At 36.0% G+C, this 20,522-nt stretch overlaps 1 protein-coding gene across 2 annotated transcripts; it reads left to right on the top strand.

The window, feature by feature from the left end:
• Positions 1–55: 55 nt before the first annotated feature.
• LOC145641475 (protein ACTIVITY OF BC1 COMPLEX KINASE 3, chloroplastic-like) lies at positions 56–11,607 on the top strand. Of its 2 annotated transcripts, none has more exons than XM_081692284.1 (9): positions 56–209; positions 374–807; positions 915–1,142; positions 1,353–1,688; positions 2,025–2,580; positions 2,721–2,907; positions 2,990–3,359; positions 3,682–3,833; positions 11,282–11,607. In XM_081692284.1, exons 2-8 carry the CDS (start codon positions 409–411, stop codon positions 3,808–3,810), a joined length of 2,205 nt encoding a protein of 734 aa, XP_081548410.1. In that variant the 5' UTR covers positions 56–209; positions 374–408; the 3' UTR covers positions 3,811–3,833; positions 11,282–11,607. The 2 variants fall into 2 exon arrangements, with proteins under 2 accessions (XP_081548410.1, XP_081548411.1); XM_081692285.1 differs by having other exon boundaries at positions 57–209; positions 383–807.
• Positions 11,608–20,522: the final 8,915 nt, after the last annotated feature.

Here is a 20,522-nt window from a genome sequence, read left to right as displayed (position 1 = left end):
AAGGCAACCCAGCTTTGCGGACACAATTGCTTACACTCATTTGAGATTTATTTATTTATTAATATACAGAGATTAACTGGCCACGTGTCTTATTTGTAATCAATAACCGGATGGATGGTTGGTTGGATGGCTATATCAAAGTTTCTCTCGTAACCTCACATCCTACTCCGGTCTCCTCCATCTGCCGGCTTTCCGATTTCCCAACCAAGGTTAGTTAGTTTACCTCTTCTTTCTAATCTGTTATTTTAATAACCAATTTGATTTCAATTATTGGGTTATCTATAATTATTTGTTGACTGTTAAGTTGTAATTTGGAAGTATCAATCCAGTATGAATGAATTCATGATGGTGGAAGTTTTTAAAATTAATTTAGGTTTTCCAGGAATCACAAGTATAATTGTCCCATCCATGGCATCGGGGATGTTGTCCTTGTCTCATCATCCCTTGAGTTCCGGTTATCAAAATGGAGTATCATTCATCAACATTCCTAGCATAAGTCACAGACGGAGGCGTAAGTCTAGACCATTAACACTTTCGGCCTTGGTGGAGGCAGATGCCCGTACTTTTCCTTCTCAAGGGGGGCCTAATACTAATCGTAATAGCAATAGTAATAGTAATAGTAATAGTAATAGTAGGAGCATTACCAAAACCGATGATGCAGCACTATCACTATCACAATCTGACAGGAGGAAGAAGAATCTTGCTGATGATATGCAAGCTGAGGCAAGGGCCATGTCCAGAGCAGCCGCCGCTTCTGTCTACACTCCTCAGATGATTGCTACTAAATATGGCTCACGCCCTATCAAGGTTGCTTCCATTCATTATTTATTTATGATTATGATTATGATTATGATTATGATTATGATTATGATTATTTAAGGACTAACTCATCCCACCCCATATATATTTTCTAGGTTTTTCGTAGGACCTCTGATATTTTGTTCGGTTTGGGTTCCTTTGCTTTCAAGCTCTTGCTTGATAATTGGAATGGTCAGCTCAATCAAAACAAATCCTTAAGAGCTGTTCAGCTCCGCAAGATTTTTACTGCTCTCGGCCCTACTTTCGTCAAAATTGGCCAGGGTTTATCCACAAGGCCTGACTTGTGCCCACCTGAGTACCTTGAGGAACTCTCTCAGCTACAGGTTCACTCTCCATTTTCTTATAACTACTTGCTAATTACTTACTCCTCTTAACTTCAAAGGGTTATATTACCAGAAATTGCCTTACATCAGGGGTAACCAAATAACAAGTGCCTACTCAAATGTATTCTGAATTTATATCAGCTCTAGTTTTTCTCTTGTCTTGGTCTCATGTCAAGTAGGGAATTCTTATGATTGTGTTTGATTGATTAGGATGCTTTGCCTACGTTCCCGAATAAGGAGGCATTCTCATGCATTGAGAAGGAGCTGGAGTTTCCACTTGAGGACATATACTCAACTATATCTCCATATCCGATTGCAGCTGCTAGTTTGGGTCAGGTTTATAAAGCTCAATTGAAGTATTCTGGTCAGACGGTTGCTGTCAAAGTACAGAGGCCTGGTATTGAAGAGGCCATAGGGCTTGACTTCTACCTGATAAGAGGACTGGCCCTTTTTATAAATAAATATGTTGACTTTGTCACAAGTGATGTTGTTGCCCTAGTTGATGAATTTGCAAGAAGAGTTTATCAAGAGCTTAACTATGTGCAGGCAAGGACTCCCTCTTCAATATTTATTTTGTCATTTTATTAACAGGATACTCTGTGAGGTAACAACAGTCACCCACCCTTGACCTGGATTAGCCATGTCAAAGAGAGCAGCTTCCTTGCGGATGTCAGAGAGGCCTTTGCATTATCTGATGCCCAAGTGTTTATAGCAATAATTGCCAATTCTGTGGTAAATTTGGAAGCTATAATTTTCCCTTCAGTAAAGCTGCTCTGATCAAACTGCTCGTTTTGAAAGTTTTGGAACTTGAAATTCATCCCATGTTTTCTTTTTATGATATTTTCTTTGGGTTTGGATGTTAATTTTGACAGGTATTTGCAGGAGGGTAAGAATGCGAGAAGATTTAAGAAATTATACGCTGACAAGGAAGATGTTTTTGTTCCTGATATATTCTGGGATTACACCAGTGCCAAAGTTTTAACGATGGAGTGGGTCGATGGAGTCAAGTTAAATGAACAAATCACAATTGAGAGACAAGGGCTGAAGGTGTTGGATCTTGTTACCATTGGTATCCAGTGTAGCCTTAGACAATTACTTGAGTACGGATACTTTCATGCAGATCCACATCCTGGCAATCTTCTGGCAACTCCTGAGGGAAAGCTGGCATTCATCGACTTTGGAATGATGAGTGAAACCCCAGAACAAGCAAGGTTTGCAATTATTGGCCATGTTGTCCACATGGTTAATCGTGATTATGAAGCCATGGCTCAAGATTATTATGCTCTGAATTTTTTATCCCCTGATGTGGATGTTTCTCCAATTGTGCCTGTACTTCGGGATTTCTTTGATGATGCACTCAGTTCAACTGTTAGTGAACTAAACTTCAAAACGCTTGTAGATGGTCTAGGAGCCGTCTTTTATCAATATCCATTCAATGGTAAACTTCTCATTCCACTGTTATACATCCATAAGGGAACAGAGTCTATGCAGGTCCTTAACCTGATAATTTGTGGGTTTAATATTTGCTTCAGATTGAAGCTGTTCTACATCTGATGTTATTCTTAATTAATGTGGCAGTTCCGGCATATTATGCATTGATACTGAGGTCTCTTACTGTGCTGGAAGGTTTAGCACTTTATGCAGATCCAAATTTTAAGGTTCTGGCTGCATCATATCCATATTTTGCTAAGAGACTTCTTACTGATCCTAACCCATATCTGCGAGATGCTCTTATTGAGTTGCTGTTTAAGGATGGGAAATTCAGGTTACTCTGTCTTAATCATTGCTGAAACTGATTGCACAAAACCCAAAGATGAAAGTTCTTATGTTATGGTGGTTGACTGCAGGTGGAATAGACTTGAAAATTTACTTGTTCAGGGGCGTAAAGACAGGGATTTTTCTGCAAAAGACGCTTTACAACCTGTTCTGAAGCTATTGTTGGGGCCGGATGGTGAAGAACTAAGGATTCTAGTTATAAAGGAAGCTGTGCGAGTTACTGAAGCAGTAATTCTGGGTTCTTTGATGGATACATACAGTTCTCTACCTGAATTCATGAGGACTCTAGTAACAAATGGTAGTTCGACAGGACCTTTCTTATTACCAAAGGAAGCTGAACAGCAAAGTATGTTGGAACTTCGAGGACAAGTGCTAAAGGTTTGGGGGCTTCTACAGTCTTCAAATAACTTTGAACCTTCCCTCCTACAACCTATATTACAGGTCTAAATAATTAATTTAACAACGAACTTTTAATTTCACGTTTTTACATTTTTTATGCATGTGATTTGCCTTGAGGAAATGTTGATCTGTAAAAATAGAAGGCTGCTTTACTGGGTGGATCATATTAAGCTGTCTGGACTGCTTGATTAATCAGTGTATATGATCCATGCATAAGCACTTTATTCATTGAACTCTATGAACGAATACCAAAATCCTTCATTGGCTGTTATTCTTGTCTTGTTGTCAGTGTCTGTGGTTACTGTGCAGTTATTGTTGAATTTGATGATGGTCCATTGATAACTTGTAAAATTCATTTTTGCAGGTACTTCAACAAAGCGAAGCACGTGATCTTGGAGGCCGTGTTCTTGGTGGCATAGCTCAGCGTCTGGCAGCACGTTTTCTGCAGCAAGTCTTACAGGCCCCAACCTCAACTACAAGTCTTCAAGTGTAGAAGAAAGCAACATATAACTGCAGGTAAAATGCTAGAAGTTAAATTTTCTTATTTTGGAGCACTATAATTAATCTGATAAGTTCATAGACAATAACTTACACTCAATAATCTGTGCTTTTTAGTGTGCTTTCTACTAATATATCTTACATAAGGGTTAATTTGACACAGAATAATTCAGTTCATACTAGATGACCAAACTCACCTTTCAATCAAGGGCTACAGATCTGAGTGAAATAGATAGGCTAGTCATTTATGGATTTTCTCATGGACTCATTGAGACTCGATCAATTTGATAGACTTTTTAGTTTATTCTCAAGTTTTTTTCGTTTTTTACTACTCCCTCCATCCCATTTTACTTGCAATGCTTTCTACATTTTTTCTACTTCACTTGCAAACTTCTATATATGGAATTGACCCTCTATTTTAACATTTGAATATAAACCATACCAGTGCCCCATAATGACTCAATAGCTATGCTTCTCAAATCCAGATACTCAAATTCGCACGGGTACATCATACATGTCCAAGTGTTCAACTTGGCTACAACAACAACTACAACAACAAAACCTTAGTCCCAAAATAACTTGCGGTCGGCTAACATGGATCATTATAAGGAATCGTATGATACAAAGAAAAGGAAATAACAAAATCATCATTTAAAGAGTTTGAAAAAAAAAACAAAGGTGAGTTAAGTAAGTAAACGAAAGAGCATTTAAGAAAAATTAAGGGAATTTTAAAAGTGAACCAAGAATAAATTCAAGAAAGTTTTTAAAAAGTGGTTAAAATTGAAGTAGAAAACATAAAGGTTTGAGAAAACTTTAGCAAAAGAAATCAATATAGTATTTATAAAACATTGGTGGGCTAAAAATAAAATTAAATACAAAAGTAAATTTAGAAAGTATATATAATCACGACACGTCGTTAACGTGAATTTTCTCCCTTCACACACCGCCCTATCCAACACCATATTCCCCATAATCCCCAAAGCACTCATGTCACTCTCAATCACCCTCTTCCTAGTTTTCTTATGTCTTCCCCTACCTCTCGCGATCCCAACATTTTACAATTCTTCAAGCCTCCTTGCCAGAGTGTCACTTGGTCTCGTTCTTACATGGACAAACCATCTTAAGCGATTCTTCCTTATCTTGTACTCAATCGAATTAACCCCTACTTTCTTCCTTGTTATCTCAATCCTCAACCAATCCTTCTTATATGACCACACATCTATCACAACATACACAACTTCGCCACATTCATCTTATGCACGTGGTAGTGCTTTACGGTCCGACATTTTTTACCATATAACAAAGCAGGCCTTATTGTCATTCAGTAGAATTTCCCCTTTAATCTACGGGGTATGCATAGATCACATAAAAAGCCCGTCGCACTCTTCCACTTCAACCAACTCGTTTTGATCCTATGAGCTACATCTCCATCCTTTCATTGATTCCAGGAAGACCTTACAACTTTGAACAATCTTCCCATCCAAGGTGATCATCCTGCCTCATTGTTTCCCACACCGCTAAACTTACATTCTAAATACTTCATCTTACTTTTACTCACTTTCAAGCCACGGACTCCATAGTGCGTCTCCACAATTCCAACTTACTTCCCACGCCTTCTTTCGTCTCATTAATCAACACAATATCATCGGCAAACATCACGCACCATGGTATATCATCTTGAATTAAACTCGTCAATTCGTCCATGACTTCAGAAATAAAAGAAAAGAAAAAGGACTAAGTGCAAACCTTAATGAACTCCAATTGTAATTGGGAACTCTTTCGTCTTCCCAACAGCGGTCCGCACACTTGTGCTAGCTCCTTCATACATATCCTTAGTGATGTCAATATATATCCGCGAAACGCCTTTCCTTGTCAAAACCTACCCAAAAATCTCCTTTGGTACTTTATCATAAGCCTTTTCCAAATCAATAAAAACCAGATGTAAATCCTTTTTCTTATCCCGATAGATCTCCATTAGTTGTCTCATTAGATGTGCTTCCATAGTTGATCTCCAATCCAAATTGAATTGATTTTCTGAGATCTTCACACTTCTTCTTAACCTTTGCTCTATCACTTGCTCCAAAGTTTCATAGTATAACTCATTAGTTTAATCCCTGGATAGTTAGCACAATCTTAGAATCACCTTTGTTTTTATACAAAGGTATCAAAGTACTTTTCCTCCCGTAAAAAGGCATCTTATTACGTCCCCCAATCTTGTTGAAAAAAGTTGTCAACCACTCAATTCCTCTTTCTCCCTAGCATCTCCAAACCTCAATAGTAATGTCATCTGGTCCAACCGTTTTCTTCAATCCTATCTTTTTAATGCCATTTTGACTTCTCCCTTTTGAATCCTCATAAACTGGCGATTAACCATATCATGAGGGACACTTGTATCCTTGGTTTTAAAAAGTGCGCCTCGGGCTCGCCGAGGGGAAATGGGCTTTAGCTAGGCGAGGCTCAGTCACCTAGGCGCGCGCCTCGTGCGCCTCAAAGTGCCTTTGCAACTCAAGGAAAATAACTAAGATTTAAGTTTATAATTGAAGAATGATGGACATTTTTTCAAATTCAGATTACCTAAGCTTTACATATTTCATTATTTACTTTATTATGAATCTTTTTAATTGGTATTAAGTACAATCAAGTAAAAAATAATTTGAAACAAATATATAAATACATGCGCCTTGCATACAAAAGGTGCGCGCCTTCGCCTTGCAGGCTGTAAGGACCATTTGCGCCTTGGTGCGCCTTTTAAAACTACGCTTGTATCACCAATATCTTGAATTTGATCACCATTGAATAGACTATCAAAAAGACCTCTATTTATCCTTAATCTCCTTGTCTCCAACAAGAACTCTTTCCTCAATATCCTTCACACATTTGACCTTTTCAATATTTCGCGTCTTCCGATCTCTAATACGAGCAAGCCTATAGATGCCTTTGTCTCCTTCCTTTGTATCCAAACTTGCATAAAGGTCTCGGTTTAGTTTTGTTCTCGCTCTATACTTCTCATAATTTTCATCACTTCTGCATTTCTCTTACATCTTACAGCAATCTCGTTTGTTCTTGATCGCCTTTTTCACTTCTTCATTTCACCAAGATGTGTGTCCTTACTCGGTGGCATGCTTCCTTTGGATTTTCCTAGAATTTCTTTTGCCACTTCCTCTATGCTATGCTCCATTTTACTCCACATCGCATCTACATTCAAATCAGTGCTACCAGACAAATTCATACATCCTCCCATCTTTCTTACAAATTTTTGTTGGTTCTCCCCTTGAAGTTTCCACCACTTGATCTTAGGCTCCACTTGTGGTCTCTGCGTCCTAGGCTCCTAGCATATCTACGACCTCGAAAATCAACTTAGTTTTAAAAAGCGCGAGGCGCACCGAGGCACAAAAGGGTTCCTAGAGGCTAGGCGTAAGCCGCAAAGCGAAAGCGCACCCGAGGCGCAAATTTTTTATTTTTTTATTTATTTTTATTTTACTTCTTTTTTTGCATTAAAATTAATCAAAAAAATTAAATTAATGTGAAAATTATTTTATGTTACTTTTTTTATATTTAAAAAAAAAAAAGGAAGATGGTCACGTGATTTACAAAGTTAGAAGGACGCAAAAATATAATCTCTTTTACGTTATAGTCAGTAGGTAGAGAAGAACAGAGATCGAAGAGATAATAGAAAAAGAAAAAAAAAATCAGATCAAAGAAAACTTACCTAGCGCCGGCCGCCGGTATACATGCTGCCGGAAACCGCCGGGAAGTCATCTTCTGTGATGTCTGCCATAGCAAACCCTAAATTTATTCAATTGTAAAGCAACTTGGAAATTAGGGTTTTTTAGAAATTAGTGTTTTTAAATCGGGGGTCAAATTGAAGTGATTTCATTCAATATTAAGGGGCTTTTGTTCGAATTATCACTCTAAACACTTGGTAAGCTTCAATTTGAAACAAAAATACGTTTATTTTTCAAATATTAATCCAGATCCCGCTTTTCTCATGCTTTGAAACATGGCGTTGCGCCTTGAGCTTTGCGCCTTGGAAAACCGAGGCGTTTTGGCCTGGGCGCTTTTTTAAACTAAGAAAATCAAGCACTACAAGTCTGTACTCTCCCCGGGGATCATCTTACAATCAACGTAACTCTTCCCCCAAGCGTTCCTTACCATAAAGAAATCAATTTGTCTTGCATTGCCCCCACTCCTATAAGTCACTAGGTGGGAGATCCTTTTTTCAAACCATGTGTTATTGATACTCAAAGTCATATGCCAATGCAAAATCCAAAATATCATTTTTCTCTTCATTCATATCTCCATAACCAAATCCTCCATGAATACTTTCAAAGTCATCCCTCATAGTGCCCACATGTCTATTAAGATCCCCCTAATGACCATTTTCTCACCCTTTGTTGTACCAATTCTTCGAAGTCATCCCAAAGTTCTTGTCTAATACTTGTCTAATAGAGGCTTCCCATCCTACTTGTGGTGCATAAGCACTTATTATAGTTATGACATCATCACCTATCACAAGTAGGGATGGCAATGGGTCGGATGTAGATTGGGTCCTAATGGACCCATATCCGGATCTATTTTTATAAGTGGACTTGGAACCATCGGGTATAAAAAATGATGATCCATTCGGGTCCAAAACGGGTATATAACAGGTCAATAAAAATTGTAAAAAATAAAATTCACAACTCTATAGATCATCTAAGTATCAAAATTGATGGTTCACTTTTATTTCCATCACTTTTATATATTAATTTGATCAATAATTTAAGCGAAAACAAATTTATACTTTCAACTATTTTGTATCATTCAATGAAAACTAATGGATACAACAACAATTCTACAAAAAAAAAAAATTAAAGCTTTCTAAATTGTTAGTTTGGTACACATTACTAGAATCAAATCTTACATGAACAAATAAAACTCAAAACTTTATTAACAATCCCAATAATAAATCTCAATCTATCAAATTAGAAACATAATCAAAAGATAATTCAAAAAAACTCAATGAAAAAAGAATTCAACTCGAGTACGCGCATGAATAGAGAATTCATATCGAGTATGCTTCATTACAGATTTCAGATCAAGCGCTTTGATGAAGGAGATTAATTGATAAGACTCAAGAGTGTATTTTAAGGGATAACATAGAAAGAAGTGAAAGGTAGAGATTATCCTTCATGGGAGGAAAGAGGAAGAAAGAAAAATGAGAATGATTGGTGAATGAAAATAGTTAGGGTTTGACAGTTTGTGGTAGACATAAATATATGTTTAGTTTGACTTAGGTTTAGGCTCTTCGAACCATTGGGCTAGCGAAATATTAAGATCTGCAATTTCAAATTTTAGATATTTAGTACTCTATGTATAAAAAGTGGGTAAACGGATCTAGGTACGAGTCTTGTTGTTGGACCCGTACCCAGATCCGTTTTTCTCTATAGGATCCGGGTCGAATCCAACTCGGATCCGTCGGGTCCAAAATTTAAAGATCCATATCCAAAATCGAATATGGATCCACGGATTCAGTTCAGGTCGGGATCCATTGCCAACTCTAATCATAAGTTTATCACTCATAATTTTATCACTCCTTTTAGACACCTTAACCACATCATCAATATATTTCTGATTAATGAGGATACCTACTCCATTCCTACCCTTATCTTTACCCAAGCACCAAATTTTATAAACCCTTCCTTTGCCTTGTGTCCAACCCATTATGTCAATTCTCCTCCTTTTCATAACCTTTACTAATTCAACCAACCTCGCGGTCAAAGAGCCAACATTCCAAGTCCCAAAATGCATCCTAATACCCTTACTATTTCCATGGACTAGCTTCTTTACCCTTATCCGCATTCGTCTGCCATGCGGGAACCCTTGTATACTTGACACTACCCCCACGCTTCAAGATGGCGTGTCGCTTTAGGAGTTCAGGGTGACGATCTAGCAACCCTTGCCTATGAAGTGCAGCGTGTCACTGAGTAGGGAACTCCCCCACGATATCTAAATTTCGATTCATGTCCATATGATGTGACTATGTATGTTTTACACTGGGCGCCACAAACCTACCGCAACTCTCCTCCTTTATCCGGGCTTGAGACCGACAGTATATGCCACAAAGTGACACTCAAAGGCGGAGTTCAAGTGTTCAACTTGGCTATGTAGTGAAAAATATCCATGAGTTGTCCCAAAATGAAGTATCAGAATACCCATGTACCAAGCCTAAGCCCTAAATGGCAAAATCACTCTCAACGTAATCATAATTTAACAGAAAAAAAAGAAAAAAAAACATATTGGATTTTTTTTTTATAATAATTGTTTGAGAGTTATTTTAAAGACACCAAGGGTGTAATACCCTAAAATTTTCTATTTTAAGTTTTGGGGACGAAACTTGTTTTAAGGAGGGTAGATTGTAATACCCATTTATTTTATTAGTTTATGATGTGTTAATGCTTTGATTATTTTATGATATTATTATTTTTGAGACTAACACAAAAGTTTGAAGTTGGTTTGGTTTTAATAAGGGCCTACAATGGTTCCAAGTTGTAGGATGGTTTTATTTTACTTCGTTTGACTTTGGTTTTTGACTTTACTTTCGTTTGGTTGACTTTTAAAGTTGACTTGTTTTGAATGTTTTTAAAGATAGTCTTCCCTTGTGTGTCTTTGATCGTTGCTTTAGCCGTTTTCACGGTGGCGGTAATGTCTTAGATATTTCTATTTAAAGTTTTACACATGGCAAAACAGGTATTTTAAAAGAAAGGAATTTCTAGGGTGTTACAAAGAGGGTGTCACCCATATACAAAAGGAGACTAAGGACAAATAGGCCTAGACTTTAAGCTTTGTTGGAAAGTATGTACTTTGGGGTTTAAGGTGTAGGTTATGAAGCAATTTTCCTACAATATTAAGGAACATCGTGTGTTATATTAGCAAATACGTAGAAAATAAAGTAAAAGAATATATATGTCAATTCCAAAGAACACAAGTTTTCTTTTTTTCATGTGCACCATCTAATTTTGCATAGTTTCTGCCTCTCAATAACTTCAAAAAACAAATACATGGTGAATCATTTTGCATAGTTTCTACCTCTCAATAACTTTAAAAACAAATACATGGTGAATCGGTAAAAATACTTAGTTCACTAAAAAAAGATTTAATTTTACAAAAGACAAATTAATTTCAGCAAAAAGATTATCCAAGCTTTTGTAAATATCTGGTGAAGAGAAAAGGGTCATACTCTCCTTAGTCCTCAGTTCCTCACAGCTTTTAATAAAACAATTGTAGTCGCCTTGTGCTGGTAGTTTGATACTGCTTTTTTTTTTTTACAAAAGACAAATTAATTTCAGCAAAAAGATTATCTAAGTTTAGTAAATATCAATCAGGTGAAGAGAAAAGGGTCATACTCTCCTTAGTCCTCACTGCTTTTAATTAAACAATTTTAGTCAGCTTGTGCTGGAAGTTTGATACTGCTTTTGTTGCAACAGTATTACAAGAATTCACAACCATTGTAAGCGGCAGTAAAGGCTGGATTACCATTGCCAGAAGACTGGGCATAGGGGTGTGTGTGTGTGTTCTCTTGTATTTACAGGTACTTGTAAATTTGTAAATTTGATGTCATGCAATGCAGGTAAAGAAAGGAGTACATGCTTATCGATTTACTCCTATGAAGTATATTTTAGGGTCATATGGATTAATGTTTTTGTACTTAACTAAATTGTATGTGGAAATATACAACCAATATACATGCAAGTAGCAAATCTTGTATGTACAACACCTTAAGGAAATCGTGAAAGCAACTTAGCAAGTAAAATTTATACCCTCCATTCTTTTTTCTTTTTTTTTTTCTTTTTTTTTTTTTTGGTGATTAGAGAGAGCCAATGACGGGGTGAGAATTGATCTCAAGATCTCTTGGAACCGGGAGGCTCTTAACTACTTGAGCTATCTCTCACTCTCTCCATTTTATTATTAAATGTACGTATTTATAATTTGGTAAAAATTAATCACTTTTGTAAATGCATCTATTAATATAATTACATATACGAAGCACATTATGTTTGCCAATACACATTTTAACTACTCCCTCTGTTTTTAAATTCTTGCTCAATTTCTCCATGCGCGGAGTATTAGGAGAAATAGAAGAAAATAGTAAAATATGGAGGCAGTGGGGTAGGTGGAAGAATAAAAAAAAATGTAAAATGTAAAAATAGTGGAGAAAATTGGAGGAGAGAATATGAAATTAATAAAGCATGATTTAGGTTGGGTTTACTAGGTGAGAGAAATGAATTAAATATTAAGGAAATGGAGCAAGTATTTATAAACGACCGAGAAAAAAAAGTAGCAAGTATTTAAAAACGGAGGAAGTTTAACTAGTGTTTAGCCCGGACGATGCTCCGGGTTCATACGTTAAATATTCATTACTTCAAATTATAGTTTTCTTGTATTATAATAATCTTAAATGCTTTTATTATAGATTTGGTTGAAGAAAATAAGTTGTATAAAAATAAGGAAAATTTAACAAGAATAATCCAACTTTTCCTCCATTCTCCCAAAACAATCTTACCTTTGGATTGTTCTTGAATAATCCAGCCTTTGCTACCCATTTTCTCATAACAATCCTAGCAAGTCACCCTACCCATACAATCGGTTGCCAATCAACGTGTCACTTCATTATTGGATAAATTTTTTATTTTAGATTTTAATCTTTTAATTCTATTTAAAAATTAAAAATTAAAAAAAAAATTAAAAAAAAAAAAAAAAAAAAAAAACCAAAACAAAACAAAACAAAACCAAACAAATTGCTTTCTTGCACCATTAACACCATCCATAACACCCACACAGGAAAGGAAAAAAAAAAAACCACCCTAACCAGTGGCGGATCTATGAAGGCACAAGGGTAGCACAAGGTTCTAACCTTTTCTTTTTATGATTTCCTTGTTAAAAGAAAAGAGACCTGTTTTTATAAAACAGGTCTCTTAGATTGTTTTTTTTTTCTTTTTTGAAACAAATTAACTATAGTTATATATGTACATAATATTTCTTTCAACAAAAAAAAATGTTTGTACATAATATAATTTTTGTAAAAACTCTCATTTAAGTTATAAAAACTTACATATTATTAGAATCTTAAGATTTTAAATTATAAAATATATATACTTATACTTAAATTATTTTAATCACCGTACATAATACCAAATATAATAATAATACAATATTATTTTTCTTGTCAAAAAAAATAAAATACTATTCTTAAAACTCCTTCTTTGATAAAATTTCTTCCCATTTTTGTTGCACTTTTCAATGCACATATTTATTTGGTAAGTAATTAATGTATTTACTATTTAGTTTCATTTGAGTAAATCAATAATTTATATTAAATAAAATAATTTTATAGTTTTATATTTACTTTTGAATAGTAAATTCAGAGGAATACATACAAAAATATACTATTAAACCTATGAAATACTTTTTAATTTGATTATATTCATAAGTAGAATATAATTTATTCCATATTCGCTAAATGAAAATTCGTCAACAAAAATGAATTTTTAAAATTTAAATGCTAATGATAATGCTAGTATATAACATAGAACTTTTTTTAATTTTCATTTTTTTTCCTTATTATTCTATGCTACCCCTAGTTAGAATTCCTGGATCCGCCACTGAACCTAACCACAACCATGACCCACCCCCACAAAAACCAAAGCCACAAGTACCTCAACCACACCACCTCACCAAATTGGCAAATCCTACGCCCCGCATCCTTGCACCACCAATCCACAAACACGTTTCTTAGCACCACACACCAACATCAAATCACTAACATCAACTTCTCAATTAACACAAACAATCACCCACTTTGTTCAAATAAGAAAGAAAATCTAATAGTTTAATCCAACATTCATCACATCAATCAATAAAAAAAAATCAACAAAGAATTCTAAAACAAAACCAGAAAATTAGAAATCAATTTAGGATTTTTCACTTTCAATTCATATAAATTTTTCAAATTGTAGGGGTTTGTGTTTCATTACTATCATAAGTATTGCAATTAATTGAGGTTTTGAGGTGGTTTCTGTAGGGTTTTAGGTACTTTAATGCGGAATTTTACGAATCATATTCGTTTGCACCTAAATAGGATCTACAAGCATAACACATAAAGAATCACATAATACATACTTTTGACGCGTGATTTCCACAAGCGATTGACTGACAATTAGGGAGATAATAGAGCCCCAAGCGTTGCTCCTCTACTTAGTCCACGGGATATGATTGAACCTCCACTACTGCTAGGTAGTTGGGCACGAACACTTCGAACCACATTCTACGGAGAGGGGAGGAGAAAACTGACCACGAAAACCACCACACCACCACCGTGCGCCACTTGCACTAGGGGCCGTACAGTTGTACAAATGGGAGGAAGGGAATAAGGAGAGAGATTATGTGAGGCTAGGGTTTGGTTGCTCACTATCAATTCTCAATTGACTGGTTAAGTGTGTTATCTCAAACCCTAGGCAAGGCCTCTATTTATACATCATATGTATGATTAGAGTCCAAACCAAGTCCACAATACTCTCTCTTTAATCCCACATGGCCTGCCACTCCATGAGGCCCAATAATGGGCTTCTTTCTTTTGTTCAATAATCTAGCACCCTTTTTTATTTACGGATCCCCACAAACCCTAGAAATAAAACTACTCAAACATAATTAAATCTAAACTAAATAAAGCAATTAAATAAGTCATAAGAGAATAAAGGAATAAAATTGCTGAAATTAGTAGAGAAGAAATCGTTACCAAAATCAATGGAACTACAAAGTTGAGTCAAGAACAAGAGTAAAAGTTGAGAGGAATCTAGAGAGAGAAAAATCTAAGTAGAGAGATAAAGTCTAAGAAAAAGAGGTAAACAAAAATCAAGTACTAAAACGTACTTAAACAAACTCTAAAACATTCCTAATTAGAAACTAAGAATTCGGCAAATCGGGTGCTCCAGAAACACGCGCCCGATCGGGCGGGCCGCCCGATCGGGCTCGCCTTTTTCTTCGCACCCTCTTCTAAGTAGCTGCGCCCGATCGGGCTTGCTAGCAGCACTCGTTGCGCGCCCGTCCGATCGGGCCCGATTCCACCTCGAGGCTTGGACTTCGATTGGGCTTTGATTCTTTAGCCCAATCCGGATCTCCTCTTCGGGTCTTGAATAATTGGTCCAAATGCCCTGGTTTCACATATACCGAGCCCTTAATCACCGACTTGATGACTCTAACCGGCCTTGGGCTTCAAAGACGGTCGTGCTCTTCTAATGTCCGTATTTGCTCCATGAAAACCCGGGAAAATGCTCCAAAAGTGCAATTTCCTACAAAACTCAAGCAAAACTACAAAAACACTAGAAAACACCAATTAGTAATAAAAGTGGCTCTAAAGAGCCAAAAACACTACTAATTATGACCAAGGGACGGAGGTAAAATACTATATAAATTAGACACATCAGTGATCAAAAATCGAGTCGGGCCGGGCCTTAACACAATTTCTCGTGCCCAAAACCGTAAAAAAAAGTAGCGGGCTTATCGGGAAAAACGGGCTTTTCGGGCCGGGTTCGGGCTTTTTAACTAAAAATGCATTTTTATGTTTGCCCAAACCCGCCCTATTTCGGGTCGGGCTAGCGGGTCGAGCCAATGTTGATCACCTCTAACTTATAGGATCCATTCTATTGGGATTTGGACTATTTGACTAGCCCAAAGATCATCGATCACGTCTAGCAATAGATAATGACGACCCAAAAGAACGAACTTAATTATCTCCATAATTTGATCCATTATATATCTAGTAATTACACTTGACGAAGACATACATCCTTTAGTTTCAGGCCAAATAGGGCAACAATGGGGGTGGGTTGCAGTATCTTAAGGTGGTCGGAGGAAAAGTTGGATAGGAGGTTGAGGGAAGAAGATGGGTGGTTGTGTTTGAAGGTAGAAAGGCATTGAAGAGAGGCAGGAGGAGGAGAGAGAGGGAAGCCAATGATATGGTTGGGGCTGCCATGAGTTCCATCCATTGATGTCAGTAAGGAGATAGGAGGAGAAGAGAATAAAGGGGAAAACAGGGAAAAAAAAAACAAAAAACTTACCTGATCTTCAGGTAACCGGTCACATAGGCTTGTTAGGAGAACTTGGATAGCAAAGGTTGGATTATTCAGGAATAATCTAAAGGTGAGATTATTTTGAGAGAATGGGCAAAGGTTGGATTATTCTTGTTAAATTATCCTAAAAATAAATAAATTCACGTGCCATACATTAACTATATTTAAGAAGCATAAATAAATAAAAGTATTAGATAGCAAAGTAGTATGACTTCTTATTTATTTTCTAATGGACTCGAGCTAATAAATATAATATAGATATCTCTAATGATGATTTAATAGCAATATAAATACAAGAATCTAAAGCAAAATTATAAGCGTGGAAGGAACTAACTTGCTTTATAATTCAAAACTGGTTTTATGTTTTCATCGTAAAGCCTACTTTGTGACCCTTTTTCCATATGATTCTTACAATTATCGTCTTATAGTAACTAACTTGCTTTATGTTTTCATCGTAAAGCTTCCTTTGTGACCCTTTTTCCATATGATTCTTACAATCATCATCTTGTAGTAGTATAATATATTAATATTGCTATCATTATGAATATTCTTTTCAACTAATGATTTCATGTGTTTTTTTTAGTTATTACAAATATTTATTTCATTAATGGTTACATTTATACTAATCTATACTAATATATTCCTCAAAAAAAAAAACTGTACTAATATAGATTAAAAAGCGTTTCTAAGAACATCTATGCGTCACGTAGACTCTGTCAATACGTCATGTCATCTACTCAACTCCTCATTATATCACGTCACTCACTCAACTTCTCAGTATATCACGTCACCCATTCAACTCCTCAATATGCCATGTCACCCTCACAATCAATAATACTCCATGTTTCAAGTTTCAACTATATTGAACAAATATATGGATGAGAAGGTTTGAACAGTTGACTTAGCCTTTTAGAAAAAACTTATTATTTAACCATTTAGGCTATACTAAATATTAAAGGAAAAATGGAAATAAGTAATCTCACCTTTAACCCATCTTTTCAAAACAATTCCACCTTTTATTTATTCCAAAATACTCCCACCTTTTACATGAATCTTCTTTTAACAATCTCTAACCTATTTTCAAAAAGTTCGTAACCGGTTATATTAGGCTATTTTCCACGTGTCAAATTTTTAATGGGCTATTTTATTTTTATATTATTAAAAATTTTAAAAATAAATGAAAATGAAATTCTCTTTACCTTTTCAATTCCCCGCCCTCTTTCCCATCCATCTTCCCCTTCTTCGATAACTCTTAGCCTCCGTCCCCGCCCAAGCCCCATCGGCTTGACCAATCAATCAAATCAAAGCCTTGGAAATTAATTAATAACCTATTTCCTTTGTAATTTTTGGGAAATTTTACCTCCTCCTCAAAGGAAAAGGATCCTAGAGAAGAAGAAGATGATGAGCAAACCAAAACCACTACCCTTCTTCCTCTTTTCCATAATTTTTTCTTTTCTTTCACTTTCTCTTACCTGTGTAATTTTTTTTTTCTGCCTTTTTGTGGTTTTAAATTGGTCAAATTAGGTGGGGTTTGGGATGGCGTCGGAGTTTTTGGCGAGGATGAGAGAGAGTGAGGGGAAGAAGAGCAAGGGGAGGGGTTTCGTCGGTGGTTGCGGCTGGGGTGATTATGATGTTTGGTGAGGCAAGCGGTGAAGCATTAATGTCAGTTTGGGGGTTTTGTAAATGGGGAATTAGATAGGGGACGGTACGGTGGTTGTTCGAGGGAGGATAGGAGTGTTTGATTTGAGATTCGGATGGGGGGATTCTGACTTCTAAGTGGGGTGGGTATGTTGGTTGTTCTATGGTGGCGACGCTGGGGGCAGTCTTAACACCCCGTTTCACAAATTAATAATAAATCAGAATTAAAGGAAATAAACAATCTTTAAATAAAATTGCCGAAGCATACACCTAATAAATTGAAAATCGGAGGTATTACTGCGACACTTAACAAACTGTCAAGTGCTAAGGCTTACAAAAATTCCAATAATTAAAACCCAATAAAAATAAGTGAGCTATTTATACAGCTTTACAAAATCTTTATAACATGCTAATCGAAAGTTCAAAACACCCGAGCTCCTTTAGCTACGATTAGTTGATTAACCTGCTTAAACAATCTTGACTACTCACCATTAAGGACAAATTCCAAAATATATCATCGCAGGGCCACCATAAGAAAAAGACATGGCAGAACAAACAAATAAACACACACACGTCAGCAAAAAACTGAGTAATCATCACATATCATTATACAAAAATAATATAATAATTAACACTATTACTTCAATTAAACAATGTAGTTCAAAACTACATTTCACATTGTACTCTGGAAATAACCTTTGTCAACTCAACCTCGAATAATAATACGACCATTTACTCAATTAATTCATATATATACATCCCATAAATGTGCCACACTTCTTGTTTTATACTTAGCCTTGGACATGAGTAATTCGAACAAAAACTTGAATACTCTCAAAAACCAGAAAACACCTTAAACCAGACCACATACGGGTCAATTCCCACTAGAGGGGACCATTGAAAAACAAATAATAAAGATTGTACCTCATTCTTAACTCATGATTATCATCCTCTTACCACATGCCAAGGACTAAGGTATATAACGTCGATCCTCAAACCAAGAACAAAATAATAATGTTCAACCTTTTGATCTCACATATCGATCAAATAATCATTCACAAACTAATAGATAATATCTCAACAATGGCACATGTGACAGGGTAAAGTCGTATCCCCTAATCAAAAGTAAATACCTAAATCCTCTAACTAAAGTAGATAGGGAAGTAGGGTCGATCTCCACAGGGAAACAAGTCTTTTTACTCCTAATTAATTATTATAATGTAAATTATCTAAGTAACCAATATTTATATTTGAGTAATAAACTAAACTACTAAGATTGAGAATAGGGAGAAAACAATATATGAAAGGATCTAGGGTATAGGTTCACGAATAAATAATACTCCATGGTAAAACATAGTAATCAACCATTGACATTGCATAAATAACACGATTAACAGGCTCTCGCAATTTACTAATCACCATAGATCTAACAGGCTCTCGCAATTTACTAGATCTAAGTTCTTATTGAAAATAGCCTTTAATATCAAATAAACATCTGCTCGATTCATCAATTTAATATTGCTATACTTTTACAAGCCGCAATTGTAAAACGTTACAACAATTCAATAAGAAATTATCATGCAATACCAATAATCAATAATAGTCAATCATCAATGCATCAATTAACCAGATTGTAAAGGGCTTTCGCTACGTATTACAATCACACAATTAATTTACCAGTATTAAATCTCATCTCTCGAATCTCGACTTAACCATTTATAAATTAATCTGCCTATTGAAACTAGACCTAAACATTAATTCTCATCTTTCGAATCTCGAATCAATATTGTTAAACTCATGCATAAAAGATCTGCGCAAATCTAGTCACAGAGCATTATTTCAATCAATAGGAAATTAATCTAGCATTGATAATTAACAACAACAATTTACCCCTTCATATTATTTATTAGATCCCCATAAACCCTAGAAATAAAACTACTCACACATAATTAAAACTAAACTAATCAAGACAATTAGAGGAGACATGATCAAAGAAAGAGAATAAATTACTGAAATTAAACCAAGAGTTATATAGAGAGAAAATAATACTAAGAGTTTAAGAGGAGAGAGAAAAGAGTTAGAGAGAGAAAGTCTCAGAAAAATTAAGAAAGAGTAAAAAGAAGGTAAAGAAGTCCTAAATTCGTTTTACGGAGAAGTATTTATACTCCTTAAGAATCCTAAACTAAAACAAACTTAAACGATGCTAATCGTCTCCTAACAATAACACGCGCCCGATCGGGCGAGGCACCGCCCGATCGGGCGCGCCTTCGGGCGCCAGCCTTTGCTTCCCTCGCCCGGCCAGGCGCGCCTCCGGGCGCCAGCATCTTTGGTCGGGCGCCGACCTTTGCTTCTCCCGCCCGGCCGGGCGCGCCTCCGGGCGCTAGCCTTTTCGGCCGGGCGGCTCTCTTGGGCCACTATTTGGACTACGATTGAGCTCCAATTCTTCGGGCCAATCTGGGTTTCCTCTTTGGGTCTTGAATACTCGGTCCAAATGCCCCGGTATCACACATACCAAGCCCTTAATCACCGGTTTGATGGCTCTAACCGGCCCTGGGCTATAAACTCTGGTCGTGCTTCTCCAATGTTCGTGATTGCTCCAAAATATCTCGGAAAAATACTCCAAAAGTATAAATCCCTGCAAAAGTCAACCAAATCTACGAAAACACTAGAAAACACCAATTAGTAATAAAAGTGGCTCTAAAGAGCCAAAAATACTACTAATTATGATCAAGGGACGGGGGTAAAATACTATTTAAAATAGACACATCAACAGGTTCCCAAATAATACAACAATTCGATAATTAACCATTGTGTATTAGGCGTTCTTTATTCCTCATTTTGTGGTAGTGTCTTGTAGGGAAATTAAACTAATACCCAAATATAATCAAATCTCAACCCAATATAATACTTCGCATAAGCAACCCTAAAACCTCGATAAAACAATACTCACTATATAAATAAC

This window comes from Chenopodium album, chromosome 8, assembly GCF_948465745.1.
Source record: "Chenopodium album chromosome 8, dcCheAlbu1.1, whole genome shotgun sequence".
Classification (NCBI taxonomy): Eukaryota; Viridiplantae; Streptophyta; class Magnoliopsida; order Caryophyllales; family Amaranthaceae; genus Chenopodium; species Chenopodium album.
The sequence above is the reverse complement of the archived record's forward strand: the minus strand, read 5'-3'. Positions and strand labels throughout refer to the sequence as shown.

Excerpts from the sequence above, each read along its gene's own strand:
- LOC145641475 (XM_081692284.1), top strand. The coding sequence starts at position 409 with ATGGCATCGGGGATGTTGTCCTTGTCTCATCATCCCTTGAGTTCCGGT. Across the intron at positions 808-914 it reads ATGGCTCACGCCCTATCAAG|GTTTTTCGTAGGACCTCTGA; the intron begins GTTGCTTCCATT and ends TATATTTTCTAG. Across the intron at positions 3,360-3,681 it reads TCCTACAACCTATATTACAG|GTACTTCAACAAAGCGAAGC; the intron begins GTCTAAATAATT and ends TCATTTTTGCAG.